Raw genomic sequence first — 15,549 nt, 5'->3', positions numbered from 1 at the left:
GAACATTGGACAAAGCCAGAGTCAACATTCTTATTTCATTTTGTTAAGATGTCAAAGGTTTTTAACGAGGTAATATTTAATATCTGGCTCAATTTTGGGGCTCTGGCTCATGGACTAAATGCCTTATTTGCATATTTAAATATACAATTTCAGAAAACTTGTAATCCGATCATTGCCTTCATGTAAGTAATCAACTGGGGAAGTTTCATTATGATAACAATGTTTAAAATCTTGTCATTTTTTCACCTGTCATATAGGGGAAAATAACAAAATGTGTGATAAATATGAAAAAGCTGCTCCTGTGGAAAGGTTATCATATATTTATTTACTCGTATTGACCCTATAAACAATTTATTATAGGTATGTGTAACAGAGAGGTCCTCTGTTACTTGCCATTTGCACATGTACATTGTAACCTTTATTTATGGATGGATTAATTGCATAGCATATGGTCACTTTAGTATTTGCACGGCATAATTTGCACATTGTAGTTTGCACAGAAAGGAATGCAGTCATTTTATTGTTGATTACATTTAACTGAACATTTGAGACGTGTCCTGTCCAGCTGAGCTGGCCACTCAGCTAACTAGTCCACCTATGGAGACAACATGTTTGGTGATATCTGGCAAGTGCAATTGGTGTAATATGAGTGCAATAGAGACTAAGTGGAATGTGTGAGAGGTGCAATATGGGTAATGCTGAGTAATGATTGAAAACTTAACATGTACCAAAGTGGGCTGTTCTGTTTGCCAGTGTAATTGGGCTGGACCAGGTCAGAAGGGCAGAGGGGGGTTATAATGTGTATTTGGAATTGTGAGGGATCTTGTGTAAAGTTGTAGTATGAGAATCATTAGTGGTGTAGTTCATGGAGTTTTAAGATATTTTATGAGTTAATGTTATATGTATTTCTGCATTTATATATTTCTGTATTTGTATATCTGTTTATCTACCCCTTGACATGGTGGAGTCTTAATTGCCTGAGCTGCTCCAGCTGAGTATAAAATGCTGCCAGTAACAAGCCTGTTTAGTTAGAGGTAGAATGAAAGCCAGGCAACATGTCTGTCACCTGTATTGGAGCTCCTGTATTGTCTTGTTTGATGTCGGTGAATAAACACCCCTTTTGGTTGCACTTTACAAATGCCTCTGTACTGCTTCCAGACGCAAAAGGGCTCATTCTCACAGTATGGTTTTGCCCACTCTTAAGATAATCATTGCTCAATTTTGGGGCTCTGGCTCATGGACTATATGGAAAACAAGCCCAAACTAGAAAAAAGTGCTCCTAGGAGGGCAGGTCTCCGCCAGGTCAGGTAGGTTATTGTGGGTTATCGTGTTCGAAAGTCGCCAATCAGGTGGAATATGAAAAATCGGACAGAACTGTCTTGATGAATGACTATAAAGATAATGTGTACCAATTTGTGTGATGTTTGGACAAAATCTGTAGGAGTAGGTCTAATATTGAAAACTTTGTTTTCAATATTGAAAACTTTGTTTTCAATATTAGACCATTGCACAATCAATGTAAAGCGCTTCGGATAGAAGCGCTATATAAATGCACCATTTACCAATACCATTTATTTGTTTAGCAAAAATCTGAAAATAGCCGTGTAAATCTGCTATTTTCCCCAAAAACTATTGGGAAAATGAAAGAATTTAAATATTTTTAACAACACAATCTGGTACGTGGGTCTCTGGCACAAAATATTTTTAGATGGGGGGGTCCGAGGACAAATGCATGTTAAATTTTAAGAAACTACACACTTTAGAAACAAGCTCAAAAAAGCAACCCGCAACTACCAATATTTAACAATCTGGGAACCCATCGGCAAAAAAAGAATAAAAATGTCCCTTTGAATTTGCTCAGCGGCTGAATCTGTCTTTCTTAATGGATTAATATTTATAAGCAACTTTACAGAAAAAACAAACCCAAAGTCGCTTATAATAAGTAGACCTGGCAACACTGGTTCTGCGGCGCAGTCTGAAAATCCTTATAGCTCCATGGAAACATCCCCAAGCCTGGGGGGACAGTCACGCTGTGATTGGCTTGGCAGTTGTCAGGGAGACCATTATTCACGTTTCTTATATAAATGATTGAGCCGATAATGTCATAATAAAATAAATACAAATAAGAACTAATAATGAATAAATACGAAGAACGGTTAACGTCGTAAAAATGCCGAAACATTTATAGCAGCCCATAATCAATCGTCAGGCCTTACAATTTGTACATGTTGTTTCCCTTGCAATCAACTAGCAAATCACGGCGCTAACGTCCTCTCAGGATATGGAATCTTAAATAGTTATTGCAATTACATATTCATCTTCATCTCTGAGTGGCGATTCGGTGAAATTATGCTGTGTGTGTGTGTGTGTGTGTGTGTGTGTGTGTGTGTGTGTGTGTGTGTGTGTGTGTGTGTGTGTGTGTGTGTGTGTGTGTGTGTGTGTGTGTGTATTTAAGACAATTAGTTCAGTTCAGTGACCGTAGCAGATTTATATATGTGGGTGGGAGACAGTCACAGTATTCATGTAAGGATATATGGTTAGAAATACGTTTAGGGTTAGGCATAGTTTTACTGAGGTTAAGTTTAGGAATAAGCTTAGGTTTTGGCAGCGTTTTACTGAGGTTACGTTTAGGAATACCAGGTGAATACCGCCGTATTTCCCCCGGGGTGACTGTGTTTTGGGGCAAGCGTTTTGGTATTCGTCACAGTTACACACATTCAATAATTAAATACAGTAACCATTGCCAAGAGAAGAAAAATATACACTTGTTTCTTTTATTCATTGAAATATGCTTCTTTTTTTTATTTCATCCAAAATAAAACATAAAATTACGAGACATTGCGTGTTCATTCAATCATAAAAAACAACACAGTAGAACAAGCAGAAATAAATAAATAAAATAGCAGCGGGCAAAGACAGATAATAATAATTCATAAACAATAATAATCACAACGCGTACAGCTATATCATCCCTTTCCCTTTTTAATTCTAATGACGTCAGATTCATTCCCACAATGCCATAGTAACACGCATGCGCGGTATAAGAAAAATACTACATAGTTTTTTTCCCTCTCTAAAACCAGAGAGAGAGAGAGCGAGAGGGAGAGATTGAAGCCTAGGATCAGAGATGGCGGCGGCGGGCGCCTCCTCAGACCCCCTGGAAGATATGCTCTTTTCAGAGGTGGACGAGAAAGCCGTGAGCGACCTGGTCGGTTCCCTGGAGTCGCAGCTGTCCGGCGGCGGGCAGCAGCAGCAGAGCCACCCTGCAGAACAAGAAGCCACCGCTGGCCCGACGGTCACGGCCACCGCAAAGAACCACCATCACTTGGGGGGAAAAACGCTACCACCACCAGCTCAAGTGGTGGTGGGCAACAACACCACCACCACACCACCACCAGAACAACAACAACAACAACATCAACAAGGAGGTGGAGGAGGAGGAACGGGGACACACAACAACACTGACACGCACGGGGAAACAAACTGTAAAGAAATGGTTTCGGATAAAAGTGTCTCGTTGTCCTCCTCTCCGCTGTGCAGCTCCTTCGGCGAGGGAGCTTCTTCCACCGCCGCCGCCGCCGCCGTGAACGTGGAGGCTCCGCAGCCACAGGAAGCTCCATCCATCACCACACTGCCCGTTACCGCATCTGGAGGCTCAACTTTAGTGTCTCCGCTTGTCAGCAGCAGCAGCATCAGCACCACCTCCACCTTCACCGCCACCTCCACCGCCACCGGTCGGGGATGCAGGGCTTCCTCCCAGCAGGCGACGACGACAACGACGACGCCGGACGCCAGTGTGAGCAAACCCCCGCCGAGGAAACGCGCTGCCGCCGCCGCGCCGCGGAGGACCGCTTCATCCCGGATCAAGAGTTTGAACGGCGGAGCCGTGATAACGACGAGGAGGAACAGTAATAATAACAGTAACAACAACAACGCGGCGGTAGTGGTGGCTACCACCGTGGCTCCTCTCGTCAGCCCCGTGGTGGTGGCAGCTGCTGCTCCTGCGGCTGCTGCCGCCAATTCTACCGCCGCTGCTGCGCCTCCTCCAACGGTAACGACAACGTGTATAAACACTACGACTTTCACCATGTCCACTAACGCCACGGGGGTCTCTGCCAGTCAGTCTGCCATTGCTCTCGACCGAGGGACGCCTACCATTGCATTGCATAGACTTCCGAGTCACATTGTGGCCAGTATAGCTCAGAACGGTAATGGGACCAGTGTGTCAGCGTTGGTTCAGCAGGGAGCCCGGCTAGGATCCACCACCACCACCCCCGCCTCTTCTTCACCTTCACAGCAGGTGAACCACAGCAAAACTACTACAGTCACAAACTGTGGGTCTTCCAAGACGGACGAACAACATCCCTGCAAAGTTGTAATGTCTTCTAGCCAGTCGAGCGGTGTCAATTCTGTAATAAATACTGTTGTCGTGTCCTCTCCATCTTCTGTTGTCATCCCTGTAACAACAACAACAGCAGCAGCCCAGCAGCAACTGAGCTCTGCCACCATAACCCCCACCTGTGTCACGGGGGTAACGACTTCCATAAACATAACTGCTCCTCAAACCACCACCACCACGGCCGCTGGAATGGTAGTAAGGCCGGCGGCTCCTTCGCCGATGCCTGTCGTGGCCGCCGCCACACCTGCTCAGTCTCAACCTCGTCCTGGACTACCCGCACCTCAAAGGATTGTAGCCCCTCAACTGATTGTTAGACCATCTCAGCAGCAGACGACCATTCAGTTGCCCCCTGGGTTTACCATCCCACAGGGTAAGGTTTTGTTAAGGGGATGGAAAAGTGGAGAGAATCCACTTTTCTGGAGGCAGTTTACAGTCGTTTCACCCACAGAGAGCCACACAGTGCACTGACTGTGAAGTCAGTCAGGACCCTGTGCATATTAACTCAGAATATTCCTATGTTAAAGGTTTCGCTCTGTGGCCCTATCAGAGAATTTCATGGACCCACCTTTGGGTCCCGATGCACTGTTTTGAGAAGCACTTGTTTAGAATGACATCTGTTTGATACTAACCCTGATCCTGAGACTCATCAGGTCTCACTTGGAACACAGTGGTGATTATTATTATAGAGCGTTTTTTTCTGGAGCAAGGGGGTCATGTCCATCCTTTTGTACCATGTGTGTCAGTCTCAGTATGTATTGGGGAAACTCTTAAGTTGTCACTATTTCCAGGTACCACTAGCAATGTCAGCAAGACCAAGTCCTGTACATATATTATTATACTTGGTGGTTAAAGTGATACTGAGGACTGTCACACAAATACTATACACAGTGATCAATGGACGAGTGGTGCTTATGGGTGAACAGTTATCAACCAACCAGCACTTTACACCTAATAATCGACTTCATGGGACTTGCATGACATTTCTTACATTCATTGTTTCAAAGATTTGGATTTCAAAAGTGTTTTCAACAAACAATGTGAATCATTTTAAAAGTCAAATACAATGACGCTATAGGGATTTGTCTCGCAATCATGGCAGAGACACTTAACTGACCGTTAATAGAGTTTGACAGCAGACAGTGACATACATGTTAGACGCATAACAGGACTTCATTTGCAGGGCAAAAGGACAGTGCGAAGTCATGACTGACAGCAGAGAATACAAATACACTGTAGATAAAGTAAGAGGAGCTATGTAAATTCATTCTACACATGACTTAAAGACTAATATGCTGGTCAGGTCACCTGCTGAGGGCAGTAAAACACTTAAAATAAATGTTCCTTTCCTTTTTAGTTCAGTTTTTTTTGCAGCATACTCAGTGGAGACCTGTTACCTTCAGCATTATGATGATCAACAAAGAATTTGCAGTCATAAGCATATTTTTTCTTTTTTTTGCTGTTATAAGGTGACACAGCAACGTTTTGGGCAGCTGTGCTGTGCTCATATGTAAAATAAAAACCACCCAATTTCATTATGGTATGTCTAGGGAATTTCTGATAAATTTCACACCACAGTAGAGAAAAGAAATAAGAAACAGCCGGATGTTGAGCTGGATTTGAACCCAGGACAGCATGGTTATGTGGACCATGTGCTGAGTCACCAAGGACACGGAAAGTGCTCCTAGTTTTGCACCAGTCCTGTTGGAACCATAAATGTCCCACAAACCTAGGTTTCTGACCCCGTCTCAAGGTTTACTGAAAGATAAAAAGATATCCATCTGATGCATTGTATCCCAGAGTAAATGCATAACCCCTCCACCCCCATTGCATTAATTCACAAGGGTCCAAATAAAGAAACTGCTGGATGAACTGTATACATTACACTAGATCCACCTTTTCTTTCTACCACAAGTTGTCCCGAATCCTGTTTTTATAGCCTGAATAAGACAGAGCTAAGGCAGGTGGCAAAGAGAAGTGTCAGGACCTTCGACGTTCGACCTTGTGTGAACCAGATATACTGACATTGCCATTCAACTTCATTGCCAAGTTCGCCAAGACAGACAAATGTACATAAAACAAGAATTATCACATGTTAGCAGACCAGTTCATAAGAGTGGTATTATAAGAAATAACACTTTTTTGTCATATATGTATACTGTATAAGCCTAGTGTTTGCTGCCATGCAATTCCTACAATCTGAGTTAATGATATATTGACGCAATATAAGGAGGATTAATGAACCAAAATTTGTATTACGCTGCATATGCTGTAAGGGACTTTTAATGTAAAAAAAAGAGTCAAATGGAAAGATCCAACCGTAATTTATTGACTTAGGTCACTATACTTGAATCATTAATGAAACCATTTTACTCCACTAATGTGATCTAATACACCTACTGGAAAAACTGACTACTACTCTGCTGGCATAAAAGTAAATTATGGCTATTTCTGAGGTTGTGACTCATCATTTAAGGATTGAACTACCTGAGTCTCATAGGAAAATGTTTCCATATCATTTATTTTTGAAATAGTTCATGTTATTGTTATTGAACACAAGGAACATTACTAGTTATGTTGTAATAGCAGACTGTAGAAATATGTAGTTGAAGGCAAAATTGCGCTGTTGTTGACCTGGTATAGGTCTTGTCTGGGGACAATGATGGTATCGGCAGGAAAGCATGTGGTTTGTGATATCCACTCAGTCACTTGATTCAGTTAGCTTGAATTCTAGAACACCTTCACAGTGGATAATTGCATGCAAAAGTCACGCACTAGATGAACTGATCAAACAAAACACATTTAACCGGTGACAGGTGTTAATGAACTAAGAGAAAACACTCTTGTCGTGGATTACTAAGATTAAGAAATACATTTAAAAAAAAAGATGGCTTTTGCTTGTAGCATTAATGCAAACGATTCCTTCATTCAGTACAAATAAACTAAACTAACTCATACGTTGAAATAATAATGACCGTAAATAATTAAACAAAGAGAGTAGAGAAATCAAATCAACTGTAATAAGTTAGCAAAGGTGTTGTTATAATAATAAAGGAATACAGGTATCCTTTCAATAGAGGTTAACATGCAGGTCCTGAGCTGTGCTTCTTAAAATGTGTGTTAAATACCCTCCATGATCAATGAGTAATGCCCTCTGCCCCCTGTTCCCCCAGGCATGGTGTTGGTACGGACAGAGATGGGTCAACTGGTGATGGTACCTCAGCAGGCCTTAGCCCAGGCCCAGGCCCAGAACAACATCACTCCACGGCCGGCCACCCCGACCACTGGAGCTGCCTTCAGAGTCCCCGCTCCGCAGGTACATTCCACCACCTATGCATTCTTATCCCATTCACCCGTTCAAACCGGTAATGCATCTGTGTAACCACTTTAACCGTTATTTTATACTTTGGCTATTTAAAAATAGCAGATATACAAGCTCATAGCTCATGAGCTTGTTGATCTTTTTTTGAAAAATCGTGAAAATGTTTGCAAATCTTTGAATATATATATATATATTGTTTAAAGCGAACATTTTTAACTCAAATCTTTGCTTCTGGGGGACCCTGGAACAACATATTTTGAGATGGGGGTCCGTGGCACTCTGTTATGAGCGTGTATATCTGCTATTTTTGGGTGGAAACCTCATATATCCAAAACTGTTATTTTTCAGGTGTTTTGAGACGTGTTTGGACCCGCATTTTTTTGTGTGACTCTGTAAAAAACACAAAAAGTTAAAATATGGAGATAAGAGCCTCTCATCACTTGAAAGAGAATCCCATCTCCCATCGCAGTTTCCCTATTTATCCTCTGCCCGTATCTTCTCTACCATGTTACAGCAGGGTCCGGCAGTGAGTCTCAACTCTGACCAGGGCCCTGAGACAGGAGGTGTCTATTCTTCCTCCTTGTTAGGAGTTGTCTATTCTTCCTCCTTGTTAACTTAAGACCAGGAACGCATCTGTGTCATTTTAGATTTCTTCAGCTATTTAAAAATAGCAGATATACTGTACAAGCTCGTAACCGTGACAATTTTTACAAAACATTTGTAAATCAAATCTATGCTTCTGGGGATTCTACAAATGTCTTCTAAATCCTAACAGTTTTTTGAAAAAACATATGTTGCTATATATCAGTGGTACTCAAACTTTTTCATGTCAAGGACCCCCAAAAGTATATGTATTTGTTCGCTTGAAAATATATATATATTCAAAGATTTGAAGACAATTTCAAGATTTTTCAATTTTGATTAGCCAAAAGACTAGAATAATGGTTATAGCAAAAAAATCTAACATGACACAGATATGTGTCATGGGTTGAATGGGTTAACAGGAAACTGGACAGTGTTTTTGTGACAGATATTATGTGACAGATTTGTACTCTTATTTTTTGCATGTGTGGTATTGTATTCACACTTCACTGCCTGAGCCAGAAAGGAGAACTAAAGTGAACCCTGTGGTGTCAATGTCACATCACAGATTAGAGGAAGGATTGATTACAGGTGTACATATTTATTACAGTACTAGTGGTGGGAAAAAAAGGTTCATTTCAGTGAACGGACGATTTTGTTCACGTTCACGGCAATGATTTGTTCAAATGATTCGTTCACGTTCTCGTTCAGTAGCGCTATTTTCTAGCGTTCAAAATTTACTCAAATAAAAGTACAGAAGTATTGGCATCAAAATATACTTAAAGTACCAAAAGTAAAAGTGCTAACATATTTGAAAATAGCCGATCTACAAGCTCACAACGTGTCGCGATGCGACGCGTTGTGAGCTTGTAGATCTGCTATTTTCAAACAGCCTATGTATAAAATAGGGCTAAAGTGGTTAATGTATGTTTTATAATGTGTGTAAAAAACACCATCGCGGGAGCGTTTTTCTTTTTACGTCGCGCGTGAACGTAACAGTTTCAGAAAGTGAACGAGCTCGATCACGTTCGCGGCAAATGAACTAGTTCTTTTGAACGAATCGATCATGAACGACACGTCACTACTTTTTACCCGTTTCTCTCCCCAATTTAGTCGCAATGCCTCCTCCCCACAGATTTGTGTGTTGTTGTTGTCACTGCTGTCGTATTCTACTGACTCACCTACCAGTGAGGCGCCTCCACCGGGAGGACGTAGATCTTTTGTCCTACTCCTCGCGCCCAACACTCCCTGCTGACAGGTTACCGACCCCAGCCCGTAGGATTATTATGTGCAGCGATATCACCCTTCCCGTCCGCCTTCCCTCCCCCGAACACTGGCCAATTGTGTCCGTATAAAGACGCTCGACAAAGCCGGATGCACACCACGGTGGATTCGAACCCACAACCTCCGCGGTGGTGGGCAGGCTCTTTACCACTTAGCTCCAATCGGAACCTCTCCCTCCGCTGTACAGCTCCGAGATGAGGTCCCGACATGTGACGACACCTATGCATGATTCCACACATCGCATCCAAAAAGTAAAGATCAGCTCAGATGTTTTAAATTTTAACGGCCAAGACATTTTTACAGACGGGTTGAAAATAAGCGTTTAAATCACTTTTTTAGTCAGCCTGTGGCCAGTCAACCCTGGTCCGCATGCACTGTAATGCTCCCGTAAGATTGCATTGGGAAAACATGGCACAGGCTGACAAAAAAAAGTGATTTAAACGCTTGTTTCAATCCGTCAGTCATTTTCTTGGCCGCTAAAATGTTAAACTTTTGTGAGAAAGGGGGGCTGACCTTTTACTTTTTGGATACGATGTGAGGAAAAAAGGTAAGAATCATGCATAGTGGCCAATCTTCGCCGGTGTCGTCACCTGCCTGCACCCGACGCTGTGGGACCTCATCTCGGAGCTGTAGGGAGAGGTTCCAAGTGGGGCTATTCACCACTGCACCACCGAGCGCCTAGTTATGTGTGCTTTTCATTTCATGAACATGGGTCAGTTTATTTCATTAACCCATTAAAACCGGGAACGCATCTGTGTCATTTTAAGATTTCTTTGGGCTATTCAAAAATAGCAGATCTACAAGCTCATGAGCTTGTGGATTTGCTATTTTTGAAACATTGTGAAAATTTGTGCAAATCTTTGAATATATATAATATTTTTAAAGCGAACATTTGTAACTCAAATCTTTGCTTCTGGGGGGTCCCTAGAACAACATATTTTGAGATGGGGGTCCGCAGCCAAATACATATCATTTTGGGGGTCCTTGACATGAAAAAGTTTGAGAACCACTGATATTGCAACATAAGTTTTTCAAAAGAAATATGGACTTAGAAGACATTTGTAGAATCCCCCCAGAAGCAAAGCTTTGAGTTACAAATGTTCACTTTAAATAAATGTTTAAAAAATCACAATTTAAAAAAAAAATAGCAAATCTACAAGCTCATATCGCGGCACTCGGTGCCGCGCTATGAGCTTGTATATCTGCTATTTTTGAATAGCCAAAGAAATCTTAGAATGACACACAGATGCGTTCCCGGTCTTAATGGGTTAACTGCTCTCAGCGTGTACATTTTCACGAGTGCAGCTAGATTACACCACTGTTTGTTTTGGCACCAGGCTGTCTGTGTGACTACACACACATTATAGCTGATTCCTCTAAGAACGGGGATAAAGGAGCTTTTAGGGAGGTAATCTATTTTACCGAAGACTAATCCAACTAAATGTTGTCTTGTGGTGAACTCTGCTGGCCAGATTATATACGTAGTTGCTGGATGGAACACAACAACAGATAGGTCAGTTGTTGGTCATGTTTTGTTGCTTTGTGTGGTGCTATTCTGCCACCTACTGTAAGCTGTCTTTACTCAGAGTCACTTCTCTCAGTCTCAGTACACTTCTTGTCTTGGTAATATTGCTGTAGGTATTGTACAGCTGGGCTGTTTTTTTTTATTCCCTAAAATGCAATTGGACAGAATTTGGTCAGAATGTATTGAGAGGATAGCCCCTTGAGATGCAGCGTCTCATTTTAGAGGGGGTCCTATGCACATACGTAAAACATTACATACAGTACAAGTACACAGGGGTCTTCAACAGGGGGTCCGGGACCCCTAGGGGCCGGGGTCCGCCAAATCTTTGTGTGATAGGATTTAGTTTTTTTTTACATTAACCACTTGAACCCTAGAATTCCTTTTCTGAGGGGAGCATTAGCCGAAAATAGCAGATCTACAAGCTCTCAACGCCTCGCAGCGCGAGGCGTTGAGAGCTTGTAGATCTGCTATTTTCGGCAAAGAGGCCATAGAGCACCGAAGTCTGACGTAATTTACACATCCTTTGTTTGTCTACCTTGTTCGCGGTTTTCCAACCCCATTCTGAATTCCCATAGACGTCTTTAATATCGCGTCAAATAAGAACTGTGTTCCAAAAATAAACAAATGATCCCGGCGGTTTGACTCTTATGGATATGAAGCATCAACTGACGGTGAGAAAACCCTAATGTTACTTCCGCCGAATTAGTTAAATTTTCGCCAGAAACAGACTGTATCAAATATAAGTGACTATCATAAACGATACAGAACCTCCTCCCTGAGGACAATATCGCCGAGACAGTTTGTTTATTTTTGGACCACAATTCTTATATGAGACGATTCTATGATGACCCAATGTTATTCTCCATAGCGAAATTACTTTACGAACCTGGGGATGAACAAGTGACGTCAGGACTTTGGTGGTCTATTGGTGTAGAGGGAAAAAAAGAGCAGACTAAGTAAAAAAAAAACTTTAATCTGAAACACAATTTTATACAATATAGAGTAGGGGGTCCCTGCTTCATCTCTCTCTCAGCTAGGGGGTCCATGGCTTGGCCTGAAAACGTTGAAGACCCCTGCAATACACAATACACACATGTACAGATACAGTTAGCTTGCTCACCCTCTCCCACCCACACCCCCATTCACCAACTCACTTTAAACAAAGAACTGGAGAATGCAGTACTATGACCTATATCAAAGTCAGAAATAAACGTATGTACAAGCAGTGTTAAAAGCATGCACAGGTAGTTTCGAGATGTGAATACAAGGAAGTCCTGAAGCGGCCAAGAGAGGTAACAGATCTGAGAGAAAGAGGAAGGTTGTTCCAGTCAGATGGAGCTTTGTAATGGAATGACCTGCGTCCAGTTTCAGAAAATATTCTTTTGGGAACAGTAAAATAGGGATGTTGTGTATGTCTAAGCGGGTATGGTGATGTATACGGTTCCAGAGACTGTTTCAAGTAAGAAGGACAGTTAAAGTGACACTTCTGCTCTCACACTAGCCGTGTTTCTGGCTTCCCCCTCCGCTCGCCTCTTTGTTACATCTTGTATGGGTGTATAGGTGTAAACGTATTTAGTGTTTTATGGTCATGATTCGTCAGGTTGCTAGTTTGCTTGATTCCAGGCTTAAAACTCTTAATATAAGTTCTAAAAGGTTTTTTTTTGTGCCGCGGACCCCCAAATAAAAACATGTTGTGCCAAAATGTTTCAAACACTTTCAAGATTTTTTTTTTCAAAAATAGCAGATGTACAAGCTCGCAGCGCGGCACTTTAGCTGGATTTCGACTGCAGCTTTAGTGACGTGCTTTGAGCTTGTATATCTGCTATTTTTGATTAGCCAACATATAGCATATGTTTAAAGGGGTTAAAATGAGTGTGATGCTGTCCGGCTGGACCAGCTCATGAACAAACACTATTTCTGAATGAAAATAAAATAAATCATGAGCCAAAACATAAAAACTATAAACAAATAAACACACTATAGTTAACAGCCGGGCTAAAAGGTGTGTTTTAAGTTTTCTTAAAAAAAAATAATATCTGCACTCTCTGGCACCCTGGCGTTCTCTGGTATAAGCTGTTCCACAAGTCGGTGCCATAGTGGTTAAAAGAGGCCTCGTCATTGGTATTAGACGTTATTTAGAACGAGGACCGCTTGTAGATCTGCTATTTTTGAAAAATCGTGAAAATGTGTGCAAATCTTTGAATATATATTGTTTTAAAGCGATTTTCTTTAGCTCAAATCTTTGCTTCTGGGGGTCCCTGGGAGAAAACATTTTGAGATGGGGGTCGGCGGCCAAATACTAAGCATTATTTTATACCTTGGGCTATTCAAAAATAGCAGATATACAAGCTCATAGAGCTATTTTCTTTTTATCGTGAAAATTTGTGCAAATCTTTCAATATGTATGTTTTTTAAAGCGAACATTTTTAACTCAAATCTTTGCTTCTGGGGATTCTACAAATGTCTTCTGTAACAGTTTAAAAAAAAAAGAACTTATGTTGCTCTAATATCAGTGGTTCTCAATCTTATTTCATGTCAAGGACCCCCAAAATGATATATTTTTGTCCGCGGACTCCCCCATCTCAAAATATTTTGTTCCAGGGACCCCCAAAAGCAAAGATTTGACTTAAAAATGTATATATATATTCAAAGATTTGCACACATTTTCACGATTCTTTTCAAAAATAGCAGATTGAGCTTGTATATCTGCTATTTCTTTATAGCCAAAGAAATCTTAAAATAACACAGATGCGGTCTTAATGGATTAACTGAGGGATCTTGTGGGTACCTGTCCTAAAACCATATGTGGTTGAGAGCGAGACCATTACGTGATTTATAGACATATATAAAACTATCTTTGAAATCAGCTCAATGCTGGATAGGACTGGCTCATGCTGCCCTTTGCACACAGCCTGTCACCTGTGACAAAATCGAGAAAAAACTATTACCCTCAGACCACGTGAGAAAAGTAGTTGTTTTCTCATTTCGGAACATACGTGACAGATGTCCTTTAACAATGAAAATGAAGAGACTTGCCTCTTAACCCTGTAAGACCGAGAACGCATCTGTGTCATTTTAAGATTTCTTTGGCCTGTTCAAAAATAGCAGATCTACAAGCTCATAGCGCGGCACCGAGTGCCGCGCTATGAGCTTGTAGGTCTGCTACTTTTTGCAAAATCGTGAAAATGTGTGCAAATCTTTTATTCTGTAGCGCACATTTTGGCACATCCCTGGAACAAAATATTTTTAGATGGGGGTCCGCGGCCAAAATTCATATAATTTTGGGGGTCCTTGACATGAAAAAAGTTTGAGAACCACTGATTATAGCAACATTTTCTTTCCCAAAAAAAAAAACTAGGATTTAGAAGACATTTGTAGAATCCCCCCAGAAGCCAAGATTTGAGTTACAAATGTTTGCTTTAAAAATATATATATATATTCAAAGATTTGCTCAAATTTTCGGTCTTAATGGGTTAACAATCTGTGTCAATGTGTTTTGTGTCAATGTGGATACATCGTTCATTCTTATAAAAAAAAAAGAAAAGAAAAGAAAACTCCAGCCCGGTTTTGATTGGGTCACTGCCTCGTTATGTAAAGTAGATCAGATCTGGACCCTCTAATAGAGATGCCGGTGAATATGTTTAGCTGTTGTAATTGCTTTTGTAATGAATTAATTACCATGATTGTTTCATCCATAGATTGAGCTGTGATTAATAACTGAATTAATATCTCACAGCCCGCTTGTATAATGACTCTAGGAGGTCCTCTCCTTTCGAGATTTTAATGAGCCGGTGAATAATTGAGTGGAATTTGCTTATTATCACCTGTGGATACATCGTTCATTCTTGTAACAAAAAAAGAAAAGAAAAAAAAACTCCAGCCCGGTGAATCTGTATCGTTGTAAAGTTGCTGCTTAACCCTATTAGACCGGGAAAGAATCTGTTTCATTTTTAGATTCTTTGGCTATTCAAAAATAGCAGATATACAAGCTCATAGCGCGGCACCGAGTGCCGCGCTACGAGCTTGTAGATCTGCTATTTTTGAAAATTCTTGGAAATTTGTGCAAATCTTTGAATATATATATTTTTAAAGTAAACATTTGTTACTCAAATCTTTGCTTCTGGGGGTCCCTGGAACAAAATATTTTGAGATGGGGGTCGGTGGCCAAATACATATCTTTTTGGGTGGTCCTTGACATGAAAAAGTTTGAGAACCACTGATATAACAACATATAACATTATTTTTTCCAAAAAACGTTAGGATTTAGAAGAATTTGTAGAGATTTGCACACATTTTCAAGATTTTTCTAAACAATAGCAGATCTGCAAGCTATGAGCTTGTTGGATCTGCTATTTTTGAAAAGCCAAAGAAATCTGAAAATGACACAGACGCGTTCCCGGTCTTCATGGGTTAATTGCTTCTCCTAACGAGGTGACAGAG

General features: G+C 41.1%; 1 protein-coding gene across 1 annotated transcript in view; it reads left to right on the top strand.

Moving 5' to 3' along the window:
• The first annotated feature begins 3,088 nt into the window (after positions 1–3,088).
• LOC311059068 (transcription initiation factor TFIID subunit 4) overlaps positions 3,089–15,549 on the top strand; it is a 146,640-nt gene continuing 134,179 nt past the window's right edge. Inside the window, exons 1-2 of the mRNA XM_084076686.1 lie at positions 3,089–4,769; positions 7,570–7,712. Of these exons, the coding sequence (XP_083932812.1) occupies positions 3,128–4,769; positions 7,570–7,712 (1,785 nt within the window). The 5' untranslated portion in view covers positions 3,089–3,127. The remainder of the gene's footprint in view (positions 4,770–7,569; positions 7,713–15,549) is intronic.

Source organism: Gymnoscopelus microlampas (assembly GCF_963454915.1).
Source record: "Gymnoscopelus microlampas genome assembly, chromosome: 1".
Lineage (NCBI taxonomy): Eukaryota > Metazoa > Chordata > Actinopteri > Myctophiformes > Myctophidae > Gymnoscopelus > Gymnoscopelus microlampas.
Note: the sequence above shows the minus strand (reverse complement) of the source record. Positions and strands in the feature narration are given on the sequence as shown.